At 43.7% G+C, this 23,334-nt stretch overlaps 1 protein-coding gene across 10 annotated transcripts in view; it reads right to left on the bottom strand.

The window, feature by feature from the left end:
- Positions 1-23,334, bottom strand: part of srcin1a (SRC kinase signaling inhibitor 1a) — a 382,976-nt gene that overhangs the window by 22,367 nt on the left and 337,275 nt on the right. For 8 of the 10 annotated variants that reach the window (XM_078529401.1, XM_078529403.1, XM_078529405.1 and 5 more), the window contains 7 exons: positions 18,784-18,931; positions 16,676-16,729; positions 13,623-13,956; positions 10,843-11,077; positions 8,454-8,605; positions 1,627-1,782; positions 708-830 (listed from right to left, as the gene is read on the bottom strand). In XM_078529401.1, coding sequence (XP_078385527.1) covers positions 708-830; positions 1,627-1,782; positions 8,454-8,605; positions 10,843-11,077; positions 13,623-13,956; positions 16,676-16,729; positions 18,784-18,931 — 1,202 coding nt within the window. The remainder of the gene's footprint in view (positions 1-707; positions 831-1,626; positions 1,783-8,453; positions 8,606-10,842; positions 11,078-13,622; positions 13,957-16,675; positions 16,730-18,783; positions 18,932-23,334) is intronic. The other 2 variants (XM_078529402.1, XM_078529410.1) reach the window with 1 other exon arrangement.

Raw genomic sequence — 23,334 nt, 5'->3', positions numbered from 1 at the left:
ATTCAGGTTAAGGATCCATTGAGTCCAACATCAACTCAGTTCCTATCGAGGGCTCATCCACACAGTGGATTGGACACTAATTGGAGATTATGACAGACAGTCTGGGAAATGCAGACATTGCACCCGGTTTGAGGGGCTGAATGGTCTATCCCTCTGGAATTGTCTCCACAGACCAGAGTTGCAGGTTCAACTTGGGATTCCATTATTTATCTGATGCGCCATTTGGAGTCCAACCAGTGGGAGGGATGTTATTGAGCAGCCCTGTGAGGAAGCAGCTCACTATCTCTGACTGTTCCTCTTCCTCAGGACTCCAGCCGACTGTTTGGGGAGAGCGGGGAAGATTGTAGGTATATCTCACCTCACATTGGTGCTTCAATGCTGCAGTGCTAATCTTCAGAAACACACATAGCCATCTCTCAGCTACTTCAATTGTTGGCCTTGTGACATGCTCCAGGAATTAGTAAATAGGAAATTGGTAAAAATTGAACAGTGCAGCACGCTGGTGACATTTACTGGCTATTGTACCGGTGCCAACTTTACAATCTGAGCGTGCAGTTGGTCCTGAGGCTTTGGTGAAGATTCACAGTGAAGAGGCAAAAGAGTAAAATAAGTGAGCGGGAGATGCTAGCAGCAGTGGTTAGTCAGGGAGGTGGAAGCAGGCTAGTTAGAGAAGTGCTCAGAAGAATTTTGAAGCCACAAGGCTTTACCTTCAGTCCTCTGGTGGGTAGGGAAACCCTGCAAGACCTGGGATCTGGAGTGGGGAAAGCAGCCATCCCCTGGTCACTTATTGTCTTTGAGCCTGTGAAAGTTACAGGGCTTCTTTGAAAAACCTGGGAGGACCAGAAATTGGGGAGAAAGACATGAAAAACATTGTGTAAAGTACAACCTTTCTTCTGAAAGACTACCAATGCCCTTCACTAAAAATCGCTTAGCATCAAAATAAGGACAATCTGCAAATTGAAAAATGGGATGATTTTAAACAGAGCGAGTGCACATTCCTCTCTGTGTGGAATCAGAGCCCGGTGAACGTGTAAATGGGCAAATTCTTTTGCATCAACTGGGACATTTCCAAGTTGGCAGCTATAAGTACAAGTTAAAGTAAAACATGTGACTATAATGGAATGTCACCCCGGCCTCGGATTTATTAGCGCTGTTTTGAATGGGATTTCACCTGTTCTGTCCTGTTGTGGTCTTTTCCGGAGCAACAAGCTGAGAAGCCTTGGGCTGGGAATTCCATCAGCTACCCATTAGCCTAAGTTGGGACATACACATTGGGCAGAGCGATTCCAGTCCAGCTCAGCACAGTATGGCTAGAAACACTCTCACCATAGCTGACTGACAAATACCACGTTGATGCCTTCAGTGGGGAACATTGCTTTTGAAGCCAGTTAGTGATAAAACACTGATATCATTTGACACTCCTTCACCAGCCTGAATGTTAACTTGTAGTAAAAATTCTCCTTTAGCAAAAAGACAGACCAGTGTTGAGTATAAAATGGACTTGACAGTGTCATACAGTGAACCTCTTAGTACCAGCTGAGGAAGGAAATTGGTCCAGTACAATGCAGTGGCTTTTGTACTCACTCTGCCCCAGAGCAATATCAGTGTTAGTCCAAAAACACAAACCTCCAATTCAGCCATGATTCTATCTTCTTCATCGTCATCGTCTCGAACAGCTGATGCCACAATCGGTGGTGGCGTTGATGGAGGTTTTGCCTCTGACATGGTCCTTCTCAGCTTGACATGTGGTCTCGGCCCATCAGTCTCATCAGAGTCAGCCTTCTGATAATGACAGAAGGAAGAGAGTCTTTAACAACAGAATTTCCTTTCACCTTTAGCTCCACAAACAGTATTCCTGCTAAGTTGAGCTTTGATCTTGGTTATTACATTTTTGTTCTTAGGAACTTGCATTTATATAGCACTTTTAATTCAATAAAACATTCCAAAGTGCTTCATGGTACTGTAACCAAACAAAAGTTACAACAGTGACTGTATTTGAAAAGCACTGTGCTGACAGCAAAGCACTTTGAGGGATCCTGAGGTTATGAAAAGTGCCATAGAAATGCAAGTTTGTTCTTCCAGTCTCTGGCTGGTCGGACACGTCACATACCCCAGAAGATGCGCTACGGGACCCCTTAGAAGTCCCAATGCAAGGACTCTGTGGGAATTGCCCAGGAAGTTTGAACTTCCAATGGGCAATTCCCATGCTCTCCAGGACTCTCTGAAAAAATCTCTAACTCTGAGTTAAAGTCAGAGACTCTGGATGGTTCCAACTTACTTACCTGGATAGTTACCCAGGAAATGCTTGACTGAAAAGAGCCATGTTGAACTCTTGGGTAACTGACCACCCACCCCCATCCCGACCCCCTCCCCCAACCCTCCAATCCCTGACTCCCATCCCCAACCCTCTGATTTCCCCTGATCCCCCTACTCTCCCCAGATCATCCGACTCCTCCCCAACCCAACCTGACCTCACAACCTACCATTCTGCCACCCCATCCTCCCTGCCACCCTACTCATTAACGCACTTACCTCACTCATACTCATTCGCTAACGCACTGAAAAGCTATTTAAATGTCCCAAAGTTTTTCACTGTGTTGGTGAATGAAGACTTACTAAAACACAGCAGCTAGTGCCATAAAAAGGGGCTTGGCTTCCCCTAATGACCCTGCCCTACGAAGAGGTACGTTCCACATTTTTGAAGAGGGCCAGTGTAGAAGTTCACAAATGTGGTGTTCTGGCGCTGTGTAAAGAAATGGGAGTGGAGTGGCAATCCGACGGTGATTGCCACTCCTCGGAAGGTTCACCTCTTTCCTTTTTATAGTCGGGTGACCATGAGATCTCAGAATGATGATGACAGACCCGAGTTTGCTCATACTCAAGATGAATCACTGTCGTTTGCAGCTCAGTGATGCAGGAAACAGTTCAGCACCATTTGCACTCTGCCTCTCGTTTAGCTGTGCCCAACTGTACTCACTAATGCCCTTACTGTACCCAGTCTGACCTGTATCTGACTCCAAACCCAAAACAATGTAGTTGACTCTGAATGACTCTCTGAAATGGCTTAACAAACCATTCATATAGAGATGGGAAATAAATATTGTCCTTGTGTAGTAATTGTAAGTAAAACCTTTCATACTGTTTTGGGGATCATGTGACTGTACAGACAAATCAGCCCTAAGTGCAGGTGATCTTAGGGGCGGTGCATTTTAGCCTTGCCCTCGGTACAAGAATGTAGCTTCATCAGGAGCTCTGTAAATAAAATTTACTGTTTCTTACAAGAAACCTGCCCAGTGCTCCAAGTTTATTAGAATTTGCAATGAGGATAAATAGCTCCAACACTGCACCTTGCATCTTGAATGTGAGTATTTTGATTTTTAAGGGAAGAAAGAAAAGTATACTCACCAGTAATGCCTCTCTTCAGCAGAATTGACCCATACGACTCATCTATCAAGGACTGGAGTCGGTACACAGAGCATCTACTTTGTGGTGAACGAAATAAGGCAGAGGAGAAACAGAAAGCAATTCTTCGAAGTGTCTGCAGGAGCAAAATGTATAACCTAATCTGTAGTCTGGCAGCTCCGAACGTGCCAAATTCCAGATCCTTCACCGAGCTAGTAGACCTCGTGAAGGCACCTTTTCAGCCTAAACTATCGGTGATCATGCAAAGATTCAAGTTCAACTCTAGAGTAACAGCCCCAGGTGAGTCGATTGCAATGTACACCAAGAAGTTAAAACAGTTAATGGAGCACTGTGACTTCAGAGATACTCTAAATGACATGTTGCAAGATCATTTGGTTTGCGGCGTACACGGCGACGCCATTCAGCACCGTTTACTTGCAGAAGTTAATCTAGATCTAAAACACACCATGGAGATAGCACTAGCAATGGAGAATGCTGAGAAGGACTCGCAGGCTTTGCAGAGTGTGTAACATGGCATCGTTCTGCACTTAGGGGCAGGAACCTGCCACCAGACGTGGCGTGAAGACCAGGGAGCCAACCGCGAAGTGGGGCATGGTCCCTACTGCTCGAAAAACAAGAAGAAATACTGGAAGCAACTCACCAGTAATTCAGAAATTAAAATGTTACCAATTTGGGGGTAATCATGTACCTGCAGATTTAAAGAGACAGAATGCCACCACTGTCACAAAAAAGGGCATGTTGTAAACATGTTATAGGGCAAGTGATGCAGCGTGAAATCAAGACAGCCATTCAGATAGCAGGCCAAGTTGAATGAAGTGCACAATATAAATGAACCAGGAGCAGCTGATACTGATATCCATTCCCTACACAATCTGAAGGTCAGGAAAACTGAACCAATCACTGTTGCCCTTCAAGTAATTGAAAGCCTCTGCTCATGGAGGTTGACACAGGAGCATCGACCACAGTGGTGGGAGAACACATCTTTAAATACCTCAGTGAAGGAACCCAACCATTGAATTTGGAGCAAACCACGGCTCAGCTGAAAACGTATACTGGAGAGGCAATACAGGTGAAAGGCATCACCTCTGTACCTGTATCCTACAGGCAACTGACAGCCCAGCTGCCAGTAATTGTTGTAACAGATGAAGGACCTATCCTTCTGGGCTGTGATTGGTTAGAAGAAACTAAACTCAACTGGTCAGAAATTTTTCAAGCCAGAACAGGAGGAATTCTCGAGTTGTTAAAAAAGTATGACAGAGTATGCCGAGATGAGTTAGGAAAAATAAAAGGTTTACAAGCTAAAAAAATACGTGGATTCTAAAGCAACACCCCGGTTTTTTAAGGCAAGGCCTGTGCCTTACGCCCTAAAGGAGAAGGTGGATGCGGAATTGTGCCGTTTGGAGAAGTTAGGAATAATCCAACCAATCCAATTTTTAAAATGGGCAGCACCCATAGTCCCTGTGATGAAACCAGATTCGCATCTGTGGAGATTACAAATTAGCTTTGAACAAGGCTGCGAAATTAGACAAATATCCAATCCCAAGGATTGAGGATCCATATGCTAAACTCACAGGGGCGAGATCCTAAACTGGACATGAGCCATGCATACCAACAGCCAGAGCTGGACAACACATCAAGAGGTTACCATAAACACGCACAAGGGCCTGTACCAATATACACACCTACCCTTTGGTGTGTCATCTGCCTGTGCAATTTTCCGAAGAACCATGGAAAGCCTACTACAAGGACTTCTGAGTTACTGTGTACCTGGATGATGTCCTGATCACATGATCAACGGAAGCAGAGCAACTGGCCAGCCTAGAAGAGGTTCTGAAGAGATTTTGAGGCTGGCGTATGTTTGAAAAAAGAGAAGTGCACCTTCCAAGCAAAGGAAGTTATGTACTTGGGTCATTGAGTGGATGCCCAAGGGTTGCATCCATTAGAGGAGAAAGTCAGGGCAATCAAGGAAGCGTCTTTTCCTACCAATGTCACAGAGCTGAAGTCCTTTTTGGCCATAGTAAATTATTATAGTCGCTTCTTGCCTAACCTATCTACGGTGTTAGCCCCTTTACACTTATTATTGAAGAAGAACCACAGATGGTCCTGGATGGCACAGCAAAAGAAAGTCTTCATAAGAGTCAAGAAGTTTTTACACTCGTCATGTCTGCTAGTGCACTGTGACCCATCTAAGGAACTGATACTCACTTGTGATGCATCTCCCTACGGAGTGGGAGCAGTATTGTCACACAAGATGGAGGATGGATTTGGAAGACCAATAGGATATGCGTCTGCAGCTGAGAAAGGTTACTCACAAATTGAAAAAGAAGGCTTATCTATCGCATTTGGAGCGAAGAAGTTCCATCAATGTTTGCATGGTCGACACTTCACCATAGTGTCAGATCACAAGCCACTGTTGTGTTTGTTTAGTGAAGATAAAGCAATCCCACCGATAGCCTCTGCTAGAATTCAAAGGTGGGCTTTGATTTTGTCGGCATGTGAGTACACCATCCAGGTGTGCAGATAACAAATACAGATGCCCTTAGTCGTCTTCTTTTGCCAGATAGCATTGCACATGCTCCAATACCTCAAACAGTTGTACTTGTGTTGAATTTCCTGGACTCCTCACCAGTCTGCGCGAGACAGAGAAAGAATTGGACAAACTGGGATCCAATTTTATCAAGAGTCCGAGAACAGGTATTGCAAGGATGATCAAATGCGCAAGACTCTAAAGAATTAAAACCATTCTATGCCCATAAATCTGAACTGAGTTGTCAAGATGGTATCTTGTTGTGGGGAGCAAGAGTCATCATCCCTTTGCAAGGGAGAGAACCACTATTGACAGAGCTTCATAGTGCATATCCTGGTATTTTGAAAATGAAGATGCTCTCACAAAGTTATGTCTGGTGGCCAGATATAGAAAAAATGGTTAAACATTGTCTCCAGTGTCAGCAACAGCAGGAGTTGCCCATTTCAGCTCCACTGCATCTGTGGGAGTGGCCTGGTCAACCCTGGGTTAGACTACATATCGACTATGTAGGTCCATTTTTAGATACCATGTTTTTAGTGATCATCAATGTGCATTCTGAGTGGATAGGTGGATATGAAGTGAGATCTATTAAAAAGCTGCACCAATGTTTTAGTGTACATGCCCTATCAGAAATCATTGTTTCAACTAATGGTACTGCTTTCACTAGTACAGAATTCCAGAGATTCATGAACTTAAATGGGATTAAATACGTCAGAACAGCAACGATTCATCCCTCATCCAATGGATTAGCAGAAAGAGCAGTACAAATTTTTAAAACAGGCATGAAGAAACTATCCAAAGGAACGTTAGAAACACAAATTTCAAGATTTCTTTTCAACTATCGCACGACTCCTCATGCAACCACAGGTTCAACAGCTTCTGAATTTCCAATGAAGCGCCGACTTCATACAAGATTGAGTCTAGTATTCCCTAATTTAGAAGGGAAGGTGAAGAAGAACCAGAGTAGTCAGAAAGTGAATCATGATGTTCAGTTACTGTGGGAGAGAGAGATTTTGTGTGAAATTTTGCAACTGGACCGAGATGGGTTCCTGGTACATTCAACTCTGCAACAGGACCTTTGTCATACCAACTGGAAGCGGAAAACAGGATTGTTAGGAAACACATGGATCATCTCAGAAATAGAGGAACACTCCAACAACCAGTTACTCCACCTAAAATCGAAGGTGAACCTTTAATCCCTGAGGTGCCAAACCGACAAAGAATAGACATACCTGATGTCTCTGTTGAAGTAAATAATTCTGAACTGCCATTGTCTAAGGATGTACCTGATGCTGCAGTTCCTGGTCAAGTCGATCCAATGGAAGGATCTCAAGTCGTAGAGTTACGTCGCTCTACCAGAATCAGAAAGCCACCTCAAAGACTAAATCTATTATTGCATGAATTGTATTTGATATGGGTTAGATACTTTGTAAATAAGAGGTAAAACAAAATTAAAGGGGAAGGAATGTAGTAATTGTAGGTAAAACCTCTCATACTGTTATGGGGATCATGTGACTATAGGCAAATCAGCCCTAAGCGCGGGTAATCTTAGGGGCGGAGCTTTCTAGCTTTGTTCTCGGTACAAGCATGTAGCTTCATCAGGAGCACTGTAAATAAAGTTTACTGTTTCTTACAAGAAACCTGCCCGGTGCTCCAAGTTTATTACACCTTTTCTTGCCAGTAAAACAAACTAGGCTCCTAGAATTCCTGCTCTTCTGGTGATGTTTCTAGGAAGCGGTAATTTTCCAGCTCCCATACACCAAGTCAAAGGAGTTCTGCTTCACAGACCCAACACAAACCTGTAGTTTTTCCTTTTTCATCCTATTGCCAAAGGAATGGCCTTCACTGCCAGCTGGCCACAGTGACAGGAGGGAAGAGAGGAGTCTCAGTGTCAAGAGGATTCCAACACTCTATGATCCAGCTCAGAAAGAAAGACACTTATTGGGTTTAAAAGCCTCAACAAGAGTTTAACGACGCGAATCGGATACTTTACACTGATGAAGATCAGACTCAATGATGGACTCAGCAAGACAACACTGAAGAAAGGACGTGTTCTGTCTAAGCATATTTCACTGCAATACTCATTCACTAGGGGAGGCATTAGCAATGATACAGAATCCGTTCATCTCCAAACAACCACAATGTCCACTCAGATCACAGCAACTATCCACAGTTTATATAGAAACAGAAACAGGCTATTCGACCCAACTAGTCTGTGCTGATGTTCATACTCCACACAAATCTCCTCACATTCCATCTGCCTCATCTAAGCCTTTCCTATTCCCTTTTTCCTCATCTACTTGACTAGTTTCCTTTTGAAAGCCTCTAAACTATTTGCAAAGGAATTTCTCCTTATTTCCTGATTGAATTTATTACTAACTCTTTATCTATAGCTCCTTGTTTGTTAAAGGGACATTGCCACATTGAGAACTGTTTCTATCACACTTTTTTTGAGGATTTTGCCCCTTTAAGCTGGGTGGATGGGTATTGCAATGACACTTACCTTGAGAGCTGCTTCTTTTTTATTTGTAATTATGACTTCCCCAGTCCTGCCTGTGGTCAACCCGTGGGATGATGGGAAACTCCGTCGTGGAGGAGGTGGAGGGGGTGATTTGGAGGGTTTCTCTGTTCGGTATCTGTGGACTGTCAGCTCCTCTGCAAAACAAACTGACCCGTTAACTGATTAACATTGGTTAACTAACCTGTTAACTGGTTAATATTGGCTACCATTTCATCCTCCAACCCTCCTCCCGATTGACAAGAGTGAGGAGAAACACCAATCCAGTATGATACTGAGGGAGTGCTGCACTGTCAAAGGGGCAGTACTGAGGGAGCGCTGCACTGTCAGAGGGGCAGTACTGAGAAAGTGCTGCACTGTCAGAGGGACTGTCTTTCAGCTGAATCATTAAAACAATGCCAGGTGGATGTAAAAGCTCCCTGGGCAATATTCTGAAGAAGAGTAGGGCTGATCAATGTTTGCCCCTCAACAAACATCATAAATAAACAGATTATCTGGTCATTACCACATTTCTTAAAGAACAAATATGATTATTAACATCTATCCTGCTTTGCGTACACCTTGAAGATGGTTTTCTTTTGGTGTTTACTCAATTTCCTCTTATTCCTCTTTAGAGTAATTCTAGATCATCCTCCAACCGAACTTCAAACAATTCCTAATTTTGAGTATTACTGGGAAAAAAAGACATTTTTGTCAAAGCTTTTCATTTTGCACTCATCAGGACAATTCGCAAGAACACCAAATATAAATGGAACAACAACTTATACAGTATGAGACGAGAGTTGGCAAGTGGACTCTGATTGGCAGAGGCGTTGCCATGGAGAATGCACCAGTTGATGGTGACTGTCAGTTAACTGCCAGGCGTTATTTGAAATTTAAACCAGGCAATGTGACTCTGATTAGTCAAGCCATTGCCCTGAGGAATGAGTCAGCGAAAGGTTGTCACTCATTTTGTTTAGCTGAAACAGGCGCACTGTGTGTACATGTTCTTTCTGTCTGCAAAGAACAGGACCCCATGCACACTGCGACCCCATGCACACTGCGAACCCAACTGACAATCTTAAATTCATTGTCAGAGTAATTTTTAGCACACTGAGGATTATTTAGCAAAGGCTGCTCAATCGTGGAATCACATCTAATGTTGGACACTGTTTTGAGCTTTGCAAGCATGGGCTGGTTGGGTACGGTCTGTACCTTGCCCATTGTGAACAGCAGCTGGGACATGCTGTTTGATATGATCTGCCAGTCTTTGGGACTGCTAGCTGTTTCACACTGCTACTATACAGTAGCAACATGTGTGGTATTCGCCACTAACAAGATGCTGCATCAAGCCAAAAGGACGTTCCGCCTATCACACAAATGAGTAATGTGGTATATGATTTTCAATACCAGTATGATGCTAGGTATGTAGGCTTTACGTCCCAAAGACTGCCGAAAGCTTTGCAGTTAACGGTCAGTCACCATCAACTGGTGCATTCTCCATGGCAACATCTCTACCAGTCAGAGTCCACTTGCCAACCAATCAGCACTCTCTTCTCATACAGTATAAACTGCTGTTCCCTTTACATTTGGTATTCTTGTGAATTGTCCTGATAAGCAAAAGACGAAAAGCTTCGGGATGTCTCTTTTTTCAGCAATATTCAAGTTCTGTACTACCAACTGGCTAATTCCTAGTTTTCTTGATATTTTTGACTCTTTGATAAGAAGTTGAAATAAAGAAATAAGACTGTGAGAGCAAAATAATAGAATCTGAGAAACTTACCACACAGAAGAAGGCTATTCTGCCCATTGAGGCTGTTCTGGCTCTTTGATAGAGCAGTTGTGCCTAATTCCATGCCCCTTGCCTTTCGTCTGTAATCCTGCAAATCCCTCACCCTCAAGAACCTGTCCAATTAATTCCCTTTTAAAATTATTTACGGAATCTGCTTCCATTGCCTTTTCAGGTTCAGAGTTCCAGGTCCCAACAATTCTCTGAGTGAAAAAAATTCTGACCTCCTCCCTCAATTTTTTTCCACTGATTTTAAATCTCTGACCTCTGCTTATTGACCTGCGGATAGTTTTTCTCTATCTACCCTATCAAAATCCCTCACCATTGTGAAAAGCTCAATCACCAGTTATTTTTTGCTGTTCCAAGGAGAACAATCTGATCTTTTCCAGTCTCTCCTCAAAACTGGAGCCCCTCACCTCCTCATCCCTGGGAACATTCGAGTAAACCTCCTCTTATCCATTCTCAGCCCTTTATGCATTTCCTGAAGTTTGGTACTGGAATTATTCACAATACTCCAGCTGAGGCCTAACCAGTGATACAGAAAGTTCTAGTGGTTTGAATGTGCTGCAGTGAAGGTTTAAAGTGACTGGAACGAGATCTCCTCACCTGAGTGTCTCCGTCCGTTGGCATCTGTCTTGGTGACTGTTTTCTGTGCGTGCTGGGGTTTTGTCTGTTTCGACTCCGCTGTTGGCATGGTGGCTAATTTTGGTTTGTTGGTAAATCCTAGATCAGGGATTGCTTTCATCAACTCAGCTTGTGTGTCTTCCAGTAGACGGTTAATGTCCTTGTTACTGAACTGAGTCAAGCTGGCTCGCTTCTCCTCCCAGTCTCTCTCTGCTGCCTTTAAATAGGAAGAGTAAATACACAGCCTGGGAGTTATACATTCGTCCCATTGCTCAGACACACAGATTTTGCAATCTGAGGGATTAATATTAGTTTCTTTAGCAAAATGAAAATGGAACTGTATAAAATGATGACTTGGTGAGCTTTGGCTCAGTAGTAGGATTCCTGCCTCTGGGCCACAGGGTTATGGGTTCAAGCCCCACTCCAGAGGGGTCTGGTAAACAAAGATCTGAGTTGTGGGCTGAGCTGATTGGCCATGGCGGTGGCCCAGCCATTGACCAGAAAGCCAGCAGCAGTAGCCACCACAGCCATTGCTGCCAGGCCTAACAAAACAAAATGGCAATCAGGCAATTAACTGCCTGTCATAAGGATTTCCGTGCCTTGGAGATAAAGATCCCACCTCCAAGAGCTGCTAGCCATTCAGAGAGCTGGGAGTGTTCAGTCCCAACAGTGCCATCAAGTGGGACTGCAGGAAGCCCAGGGCCAGGAACATTGCTGGAGGTCTGAGGAAGAGGTGAATGGGGGAGGCTTGCCGCAGTCAATCAGGCAGGCCCTGATGAGGTGGGGTGGGCTTGGGGGTGCGTGGATTTCTAGTGGGGTGGTATTTGCCACCAGCAGGAGCCTCCATGGGGCACTAGCCTCCCCCCCCCCCCCCCCCCCACCCCCCCCCACCCCACCCCACGAAGGCAGGTTGCCAGGGTGTAGTTGGTGGACTGCCCCTAGCTCCCCTGGTAGAATACCAGCAGCAGCAAAATATGGCCCTTAACTGGTCAAGGAATGGGAAGACTGACCTTGACATTTCCCGCACCAGACTTAATCGGGGGGGTGGGTCTAGGGAGGCAATGAGATCTCCACTCCATGCCTTCCCAATTGATTATATGCTTCCAGCCAATCTTCCAGAGGAGTGATGGCTCCCCCCCTCCCCTCTGACCTGCCATCATATCTTGCTGCTCTCCCCTGGACCAAGCAAATATCCTGTCCACATAAAGATAGGTTTTAGTTACAGAAATTCCCCAGAGTACAGGATGTAAAAGCAGAGAAAGAAATAGGATTCCCTGCAGCCGTTATACATGGGGGAGAAAGAGGAAGAACTTAATTTTAACCAGCTAGAAATGAAGAGACTATAGAGCTCAGTTTACCGTTTCCAAGGTCAATGAAAAACAGCCAAGAGGAAAAATCTCCTTATCCCAATTCCATTCCAAGGAGATCTCTACTTTTCTTTTTAAAGTATTTTTGTGCCTTCCTCTCTTCATTTCACCTACCCTGGAGTAAACAGGAAATCACCTTCTCCATTGATAACAGGCATTGGAAAACAATGAACTGTCCTTCAATGTTCATTCTCCCTTGGCAGAGGAGTTGGGGAGAGGGGACAACGAGAGGCGGGGTAGGGAAAGGGTGAGAATGGGGAAGGGATGGGATGGGAAGGGAGAGGAGAGAATGGTGAGAAAAGGGGAGGGGAGAAGAGGGGGAGAGGACAGAAGGTGGAGGAGAGGGAGGGAGCAGGGAGTAAAAGGGAGGGAAAGAGAGGGGAGGGGGAGAAGAGGGGATGGAGATCAGTGGGAAGGGGATGGGGAGGGAATGTGAAAGTGGCTTTGTTGGGACAAGGAGGGGGGAAAACAGGAAGGAGAAGGACTGGAGATCTGAAGGATGGGGGAGGCAAGGGGATGGGGAGTACGGAATGTGGACGAGATGGAATGGGGAGAGGTCGGGAAGAGAGGGAAGGGGAATCTGAAGGTATGGGGAGGAGGAGGGAGAGAAAGCGGAGGAGGAGGGAATGGGACAATGAAGAGAGGGCTTGGGAAGACTATGACTGGTTGGAAGCTCTTTACCTCAGGCTGTGGACACAAGGCTGGTGCAAACCCATGCCCACTATCTGACAGATAAACCATAGAGCTTTGCTCTAACTATAATTCCCACTCCAAGGCCCTAAACTTTGTCTTTGACAACAGAACAGCCTTTACTGCAACAATTTGCAATTTCTCCATCATCCACCCTTTGAATGAGATGGTTGTTTGTGCTGAGTTACATGTGGTTTAACATGTGGATTAAGGGGATAGGGGGTTGTGGTTTACCCTCACTCATATTTCAAAGTCTCCTTCCAGCCGTCACACAGAGGCTTTTACACGAACTGCTAAACTAGAAAGGAACATTTAGTTCACCTTCTGGCATCCACGGTCCAGTGATAATGGAGTTGTTGATTAATCACGGTGATCAATTTCTGTCAATGAGTTTACAACAGACCCAGGCATGAGGTGAGCAAAACCAACCCCCTCAATCGTGAAGAGAATTGGAAACCAAAATCACCTGTTCCTCCAAAGCTACACTTACCTCACGGCATGTCTCAAATTACTTGTAAACTGTATCCAAAATATTATTTCTTTTATTTCATTAGCCTGACCTGCAACTGAACACAGATCCTTGAATTAAAGGCCATTGTGAAGACATGACCAATGACTGCAAGAGATGACAGGGTGTGAGTCCAGCATACTATGCCACCTTCAAAGCTTCTGCAACTTTTAAGTTCTTAAATGTTAATATCTTACTTCAACAGAGATGGTTTGGTCCACGTTCCTCTTGCCTGACGCTCCTGGAGCCTCCTCCACTGAGTTGCTGTGGGTTGTGATCCCCTGGCCCATCCCTGGAGAATTCTGGGAAGAAGCAGCATGAACTGGGGAATTCTGGGTAAGCTGAGCCAGGACGGAATTGTGGCTTTGCCAGTTTTTCACTGAGGTCATGTGCATTTCCTGGAAATTCGAGGGAGGGCTGGTAGGAATTTCAAATTCGGAATTCCGGGAGTACAACTCTGTGCTCATGTGCTTTGGTGATTGGGCAGCAACTTCCTCAGTTCCTTTCAGCAGGGTCTCATTTGCTTGTCTGTGGAATAAATCCAAATTCAACATAAATGTGAATTCCCACTAGGTGATTAATTTTTTCCTCCTAATTACACACACCCTTTTTTTAAAATCCAATTTGGCCCCACTTTCCCCTGAAGGTACCAATCTAAAATCACCCTCCCAGTGCCAGCAAAGTTGTGATTCACAATTAGTTTGTAGTTTAGTTATGTGTAATGATCAAATTATATTAATAAGTTAACCTAATATTATATTCTGCTTAATTGTAATTAATGTAGGACACTGTTACCATGTGACTGTCCCTTTGTCTGTAGTTGCATCCTTACTTAATAAGTGAAATATGCTATATGGCTCTAAGCCTGGGCAAAGCTATGCTTGTATAGTTTAATTGCAGGCTATTGCTGTGAATCCCATCAAGGTTGAAGGGACCAGAGTCTGGAACCATTGCACTCCCTAGCAATTAACACTTATCAGCGTGTACTCTTGACGCAAGGCTCAGTAGGGAGTTAAAAAGTCCTATTGTATGAGGAGAACAGCTGTGAGGTTCCAAGCCTTCAGCTCTATCTCCTAAATTAGTTTAGTCTTTTAACTTGTAATGCCTTAAAAAGAAGCAGTCACTTTCTTTTCTATTATATAACAAGCCTATGAATTGCTTTGGTTCTGTAAGCTTAACAATTAAGTTCCACAATTAGTTTGTATCTATGTCATTCTTTTACTCTTGTTACTCATATGTATCAATTGAATGTATTTTGCAAGTATATCTTGCACCAGCTTTAATACACTGAATTTATGCACTGATTTCATACATGTTCTGTGTAGATTTTATGTATGAAGTAACTTGGTAATTTCTGTATTGGTTTTATGGCTATGTGCCACTTTGTATTCTTTTGCTATTTTTAATTAACTTGTGCCAAGCATCAACAGCCACGATTGAAATCCACACCAGCGAAGTAGTTCCTTCAGCCCAAAATACTGATAAGCACCTGTCTTAATGAGAATCCCACAGGACATGCATCAATTAGACATATGGGACGATGAGGCCAAAAGTTAATCACCACTACCTGATACCATATGCTCTCTTATCTCAAATAAGCAGATAAAGAAACTATTATTAGGCACCCCGTTATCTTGGCAGAAAACTATACAATTAAACAAAATTACAGAAACATGGTTTAATGAAAGGGAGTGATCCACATGTGCTGACACCTTAGGGAACCAATCAGGAGATAATAGGAAGTGACATCTCTTAAGTAACCAGGCACTGATCATGCACCCCCTATACCAATCAAAGACTGATCACACACCACCCAAACCAATCAGAGTCTGATCACGTGCCACTTAAATCAATCAGAGACTGATCACACACTACCTAAACCAATCAGAGACTGATCACGCACCACCTAAACCAATCAGAAACTGATCATGCACCACCTAAACCAATCAGAGATTGATCACACACCACCTAAACCAATCAGAGACTGATCGTGCACCACCTAAACCAACCAGAGGCTGATTATGCACTGCCCAAACCTGAGTCCAGGAACAGTACTGATCATGAGAAAGGGCTATGCCTCACAAAGTGTTAATAAGCACCAACTCCCAGTAGCAATGCACGCAGAGGGAAAAGATGAAGAATTGAAGAAATTGCAGAGAAGAGAAGCAGCATGTCTGCTGGAAGCAGAAGAACAAAGACAAAAAGAGAGGAACGAACCCAAGTGTTGACTGCTTCCAAGGCTGAACTGAGAGGCAAGAACCACGTGAAGCCAGTAAACCTAACTTTGTTAAGTATTATCTTTTGTTACTTAAGTAATTTTTCCTGATATTACGGCACCAGACTATCTCTTATTGCCTGAATGATTAAAACCTCAAAAGGACAAAAAAAATTAAGTGAGGGGGGACTCATCAGATTAGAGTTTAAACGTGCTTCCCCAATCCCCCAAAAACTCTGACAGCTACACTGACGGAAGGTCAGTACTGAGCGAGTGCCACACTGTCGGAGGGTCAGTACTGAGGGAGTGCCGCACTGTCGGAGGGTCAGTACTGAGGGAGTGCCGCACTGTCGGAGGGTCAGTACTGAGGGAGTGCCGCAACTATCTCTCGGGTGTAATGCTAAATCCGAGGCCTCCGTCTTCCCTCTAAGGTGGATGTAATAAATGTTGTGTAACTATTTCAAGAGAAGCAGGGGAGCTTTATCCGGAGTCCTGGTCAATATTTATCCCTCAACCAACACCTAATAACAGATTAGCCGATCATTAGCACATCGCTGCTTGTGGGATTTTGCTGTGCTGAAATTGGCCACTGTGCTTCTTACATTACTGCAGTGATTACACTTGAAAAGTAATTCAGTGGTTGTAATTGCTCTTTGGGACGTCCTCAGGTCGTAAAAGGTGATATATAAATGCAAATCTTACTTTCTGTAGACAGAGGGCAAACCAGACCTTAAATGAAAAATACTGAACACAGACTAGAGCAAATAGGCCTGATAAACACACAGGTTTACACTCCGGACTGATGCTCAAAGGAGCACACGTGTTTTCAATCATTACGGTTTTAAAAATTTTAAAAAGGAACATTTAGAGGCGGTGAGGGAAGGAAGAATGGAGAAAGGGATTGTCAAGCGGTAAAAGGGGGGATGGAAAGTCAGAAGGTAAAATTGCCAGAGACTCACAGGACAGACAGCTCAGGGTAGGAGTTGGGGGGGCAGGACTCCCCAGGGTAAAAGGGTAGAAAACAGGTGTATTTACCTGAACCGCCTTGGGCAGGCCTCCACAGGATAGGCCGAGTTGGAGGGCGAGCAGCTGTGTAAGAAAAACAAGAAGATCGAAAATGAGTCACTGCAGTGAGTTCCCCAAACAGAGCTCTGAGTATAGTGACCAGAGCTAAGCACTACTTTCTGACTCAGTCTCAGTGGTACTCTGTAACTTATTCCAGAGCTACTCAGCCAGGGTTTCTGAAATCAGTCAGAATAGTCTGTAACAGGATGGTTTTAAATGTACTTTCCATGCAACACTGTTTGGACCAGAGCTCTGATACCCTCCTTCTAACTTACGGCAAGCCCTGTTCACCCATCACCCCTGTGCCCACTGACCTACGTTGGCTCCTGGTCCGGCAATGCCTCGATTTTGAAATTCTCAACCTTGATTTCAAATCCTGCTATGGCCTCACCCTTCCCTGTCTCTGCCATCTTCTCCAGCCCCACAACTCTTCGAGACCTCTGTGTTCCTCCAATTCTGGTCACTTGCACATTGCCAAGTGGGTCACTATTGGAGAGTCAAGTGTTGCCATCATTAATGATCTGAGATAAGCAGAGACAGCAGTACAAACTCAGTGAAATGCTCACCAAGGAATAATTTCTTCGCAGAAAGGATGGAGAGAATGAAATGCGTTGCTTCAAAAGGTAAGTGGTTACAAACTTACCTGGAAAGTAGCAGTATTAAAGGAGGTGGAGACCGAATAATCAACTGGGAGTGAAAAGGTGACCTAGCTGCCTTTAGCTCACAAAGTGGTGACTAAACATCCAGTTGATGAAGCCTCGATCGTTCCTGGCTCTAAGGACTAAAGGCAGACATGTTGGGCTGGATATCCCCTCTGTGAGTAGGAAACAGGAGCTGGGACTGTTTCCGGGTCCTGAACCCTGAAGTAATTAATTGGTTGTAATTGCTCTTTAGGACGGCCTCAGATCATGAAAGGCGATATATAAATGTGAATCTTACTTTCTTTAGGCAGAAAGCAAACCAGCCCTTAACTGAAAAATCCTGAACATATGTTTTCAATCATTACAGTTTTAAATTTTAAATATAAAATTTTAAAAAGGGAACATTTAGTGAGGAAAGGAAGAAAGGACAGTTACCCCCTGAGAGAAGCAGTCACTCTTTGGGACTTACCCCTTCCCATCATATTGGGAAACTGGGGGCTGACAGGTAAATCCCAGGCAGCCTCCTTTAATTGTGCTCAACAAAATTCATAATGAGCCTAATCGGCCTCCTACCTTGTGGGGTGGGAGTGGGGGGGGAAGTCCTGCTGAGCTCCGAAACCACCTTGGTAAAAATGACCATCATCAAGAACCAACATCAGAAAACCAACATACCAGTCATGACCGGTATTTTTAGGCCCCGTCCACCTCCGTTCCTGCCATTGGCAGGGCCCAAAAAAGCTGCCCGTTGACTTTGTCACATCCTCAGTGTATCTTTACCTGAAAAGACCCGGAATTGAGCAATTCCCCCAATATTTCCTACCTAGGGGTTGCCGACTATAAGTGGAAAACCAGGTTGGTTTCATCAATGATGCCCCTCCTTTAACCACCTTGTCTCCACTCTCCTGTCATTGGTCAATTGGTTGCTCAGCAAATCCATTTGCCCTGCCTTCCCACATCATTGAAAAGTGAACAGACTCTCTTACCTGATTGGATGATTTTTGACTCTCAAGTCCTCCCAATCCCCAATAAGTAATAAACAAAAGTATTCAAAGAAACTAAAACAAAATACAATTACATTTCAATGCTCATGAAACGTTTCTCCTAGGAGATTAATCTTTAATCAATCTTTAATTCCTGAGGGATGCTCCAGAGAAACCTTAGAGGGTTGGCAACCCTATTTCCTTCTGTTATTCTGCCCCCTGGTCCAATCTATGAGTAGTGACTGAATGGCCACTGTTGACCCAATCAGCAATCTCCAACAAATTCTAGACTTCAATCAATTCACGTGTGGGCCCCAGCAACAGGGTCATCAAAGGATCATGGCTCTTAAAATAGGCTTCTGAATTGTTAAAGAGGTCATGCTTTCTGTCATTTCTATTTCGGTACTTCTGCAGTTAGTATCCAATGTAGCAGGAAGCCAAGGGTCCATCACATTACCTTCTCAATGTGGCTAAGGTGTCCGTGACAGTTTTGCATCGTTTCAGCAGGATGTCTAATCTGTGAGGCTCCTCTTTCAGGAACTTCACTGCCTCCACCTCCACACGTAGGATCACCCGCATTTTACTCTGCAGATTGGGGAACTGAGCTAGAGAGACACAGACAAACCAAATCAGTATCACAGACGCATGAACAGCATTTTTCCAGTGTGGATTCTCTCCTACTTCCTAGAATCTGGACTCTCATCAAAGAGACCCAAACCCAAGACTCAATTTAGATCTGTTTGTAAGCTTCCTGGAGTAGGATGGAAGGAGAGACAGAGACAGAGAGGTGATAGGGAATGACAGAGTGAGAGAGAGTGAGAAAGATAGAAAGGGGTAGGGAGAGAGAGAGAGACAGACAGACAGGGTCATAAATAAAGAAGCAGAGGCCGACAGAGGGATAAAGAGAGAGAGACAGAGATAGACACAGACAGAGAGAGGGACAGAGACACAGAAAGGCATAAAGAGAGAAAGATAAAGAGACAGACAGGAACATAGAGAGGGATGGAGAGAGAGAGAAATAAAGAGACAGAGAAAGAGAAACAGAGAGAGTGCGTACTATGGAGGTTGCTGTGTGACTAAACAAGGTTCTCTGAAGCTTGGTCAGGTAGATCATATTTAATTTAATGAGGCTACATTTGATTGTTCTGATTTTAATGTTGCATGTCCCAGAGGTTAAAATGAGCTTCGAGTGTTAGATGTTCTGGAAAGGTAAGTGCTGGTTGCCATTGTGGTCCTGCAAATCCCAGTCTCACAGGCGAGATCTCACCAGTATTTTAGTTTTAAGAGTTCCATGACATAATTTAGACCCCGGGGTGATTTGTACTTTGGACTGCAGCTATGACACTGGGGGGATCATGGCCTGAAGAGGTCTACGGCTTCTCTAGTGTTGCCAACTCTGATTGGATGTATCCCTGGAGGTTTCATCACCTGGCCTCTCTCCTCCAAACACCCAACCTGGTCAAACATCCTAGCTACAACTAATACATGAAAGCATTACAAAGAAAATTAAAATAAAGCACAATTGTTTTTTATGCTCTATGATTTTATTTCCTGGGTTAAGTAGTGTCCAAGAGATTAACCTCCGATTCTTGTAAACTCCAGGGCAATCCTGGAGGGTTGGCAACACCTAGATGCCTCCCAGCTTCAAAAGGATAATCTGGGCGTCCCTTCCCCTGGGTCCTTGGTGATGGTGTTGTGGCACTGAAGATCCTGTCTTCGTCTCTCCTCCACCCCTAGCCCCCTTGTCATTCTTATAGAATCACAGAACATTTGAGGCAGAGAAGGAGCCCATCATGTCCATTCCAGCTGAAAAAGAGTGACCTAGCCTAATCCCGCTTTCTAGCTCTTGGTCAATAGCCTTGTGGGTTACAGCACTTTAAGTGCATATCCAAGTATTTTTAAAAATGAGATGAGTGCCTCTGCCTCTACCACCCTTTCAAGGAGTGAGTTCGAGATCCCACCACCCTCTGGGTGAAAAAAATTCTCAACTCCCCTCTAATTCTTTTAATTCCTGCCTGGTTTAAGTCAGCTTTTCGTAATTTGAATCAGGCCTTGGAGTTAAGATGACCTCACATTAGCGCTTTCATTTGTACATCAACCCCCCACCCCCCCGAACACCACCCCCCCCTATTCCCTGTTAATGGTTTGTTGATTTTGTTGTTAAAAGATGCACATGTGATCAACATTGTTTGATTAAGGGCTGGATCACATATAAAGAGAGGCAGCTGAGACACTGGGGTAATAGTTTGAAGGCAGAGATCTCTAAGGCTGCATCCTGTGACTAAACCTACTATCAAGGAAAAGATCAGTATCTTATTTCGTACTTCACCGTCTGGATTGAATCCATTTGACACAGTGGTAGAGAATGGTTGCCTAAAGGTGAAGATTGGAAATTAAGATTAGATTGGAGTTACTTTCAAGAAGAATGGCTGAGAACAAGTATGAAGTGTCACAGTATGATTTCTCACTGATGTGCTCTGAATCTGAACCTCATGATCAATGGAAGAATAAAGTAGATATATGACATGGGTTACCATCCTTAGTAAAGGAAAAACAAGGTGTGGCCCTGGCACTGTTGCTTCCCACCAAGAGCAGGATCAGATACAAAGTATTTTCAGAGCTAGAAGCTTGTCAGTTAGCCACTCAGGAAGGTTTGGATATTCTATTAAAATTTATGGACAAAATTCATAAGATGATCTGTTAAAATGTATATGCGGCATGGTCAGACTTTGATGAACTTAGAAAGACAAATGGTTACTCCATGGAAGAATATATCATAACAAATTATGGAGGATTCAATGTTCACGGAAGTTTGAGACCGTTCAGATATGGGGTACAGGCGTCAATACAACAAGGGAATTTCAGATGGATGGAAACTTCTTTGGCAGATCTGGCAGACAATAGGCATGGAGCAATAATAAGAGGAAAGGACCCCAGGAATGCCTGGGGAATTATTAACAGCTGTTTCAGATGCAATTCGAAATATCATGCAGTAAATTGACCAAAATGTAACAGCAGGGTTTTTGATGTGGTGCACAACACGGAAGGGGAAGATAACGATATTGATCAGTCTGAAGGAATTGTACTAGTCACAAGAAGTTTCACTCGGTGAAATGTGTACTCTTCGCGGATTGATTTAATTGTGCCATTTTGGACAGTGGTTGCATACCCACAGTATTGGTTGAAAAGTTATTTGGATGCACAAAGTTGTAAGGATCGAGGTAAGGTAAAGGAATATGGAAGTTTTACTTGCTTCAGATTTGGGGATGACAACACATTAAAGTCACTGAAAAAAGTGGTGATTCATGGTAAATTAGCAGGGGTAAGCCATTTTTAGTACAGATGTGGCATCTACTGATACTTTTGCTGCCGCACAATCCATCCATGATAAAGGCACAAATGGAATTGGACATGGATCATGATAAAGCAATTGTCTTTGGAAAGTCTGTAGATTTGCATTTTACTCAATCAGGACATAATTGCACCTTTAACAAAACCTAGCATCTCTAATCAGAATGTTGAAGTGTTAATGGCCATCAGGTGACAGGAATTTGAGAGGAAAAAAAGCATATTGTCTTAAAGTTACATCGACAACTTACTCATCCCTCTTTTGTCGCAGGTTAAAAATCTTACTAAAGGATGCAGGGGTAGTTGATGATAAGTACACCAATCTTTTTGAAGAGATTAGTGAAAAATGTGACATATGCAAAAAGTCACCATCACTGACTACTGCTTTGTAAGCTTCCTATTAACGTGAGACTTTAATGAAGTAGTAGCTATGGATTTAAAGGTGTGGGACAAGAATGTAAAATGACAATGTTTCTACTTCATAAACATGACAAGATTATCTGTCTACAGTAATACATGGTAAAAAGACAAAAGAGTGACTGTGGATAAAATCATGGAGAAATGGATAGGGACCAGACTGGGAGAACCAGTTAAATTCCTGACAATGGAGGCAGAGGGGAATTTGTCAATGACAAATTTAGAGACTTGTGAAAATATGAACATTGAAGTAATGAACACTGCAGCTGGGATTTGTGAAAGAAATCACGCAATGGTTGATGAAATGTTTCACAATATCTTAGCTGACCAATCAAATGGGCAGTCCATGCAAAGAATTCACTTCAAATGGTTGGGGACTATAGTCCGTGTCAGTTGGTCTGTGGGAGAAATCCAAAAATACCTTCTGTGGTGCGTGATCATCACCCTGGCCATGGAAGGGAATCTACAATTAGTTCCACCTTTTCTGGGCACTTGAATGCCCTACATATAGGGAGAAGAGCGTTCATCAAGCCAGAAGTTTCAGAAAATTCAGCAAGCCTTACGGCATCACATAAGACCGTCAAAGATAAACTTTAATCCTGAGGATTTCGTATACTATAAAAGAAAGAGTCATAAAGAGTAGAAAGGTCTGGGTAAAATGATAGGATGTGATGGGAAGACAGTTATTCTCCAAAAGGGTAGTTAGAATATTAGAGTCCATTGATTATAGACTTGCAGAACCTGAGCAAATAGTAGAAGGTGATGAGGCACCCTGCACCCCACATACTCATATGTTTGACCGTTCTGAAGAGCAGAATACAGTAGATAAGGGGCTGGGTGACGATAGACAGAGTGATACCGATGCATAGGATAGAGCTATTTATCCCAAAGGACAACTACCAAATGTTGGCACTAGAGTAACATACATACCAGAAGAGTCCAGTGAATATAGGAATGTAACCAATGTAGGGGGAGAAGGGAAAGGCACTGGCAAATTCAAACATTGGCTAGATGTTCAAGATAATGGACAAAAGGTAAGATCTGGTGATGAGGAAAATTAGGTAGAACTATGGAAAGCTAGAAAATACCATTTTTTTTTATTCTTTCACAAGACATGGGTGTCAATGGCTAGGCCAGCATTTGTTGCCCATTCCTTATTGCTCTTGAGAAGGTGACGGTGAGCTGCTTACTTGAACCGCTGCAGTCCATGTGGTGTAGGTACACCCACAGTGCTGTTCAGGAG

This window comes from Cetorhinus maximus, chromosome 25, assembly GCF_964194155.1.
Source record: "Cetorhinus maximus chromosome 25, sCetMax3.hap1.1, whole genome shotgun sequence".
Lineage (NCBI taxonomy): Eukaryota > Metazoa > Chordata > Chondrichthyes > Lamniformes > Cetorhinidae > Cetorhinus > Cetorhinus maximus.
This window is presented reverse-complemented; position numbering and strand designations above follow the sequence as displayed.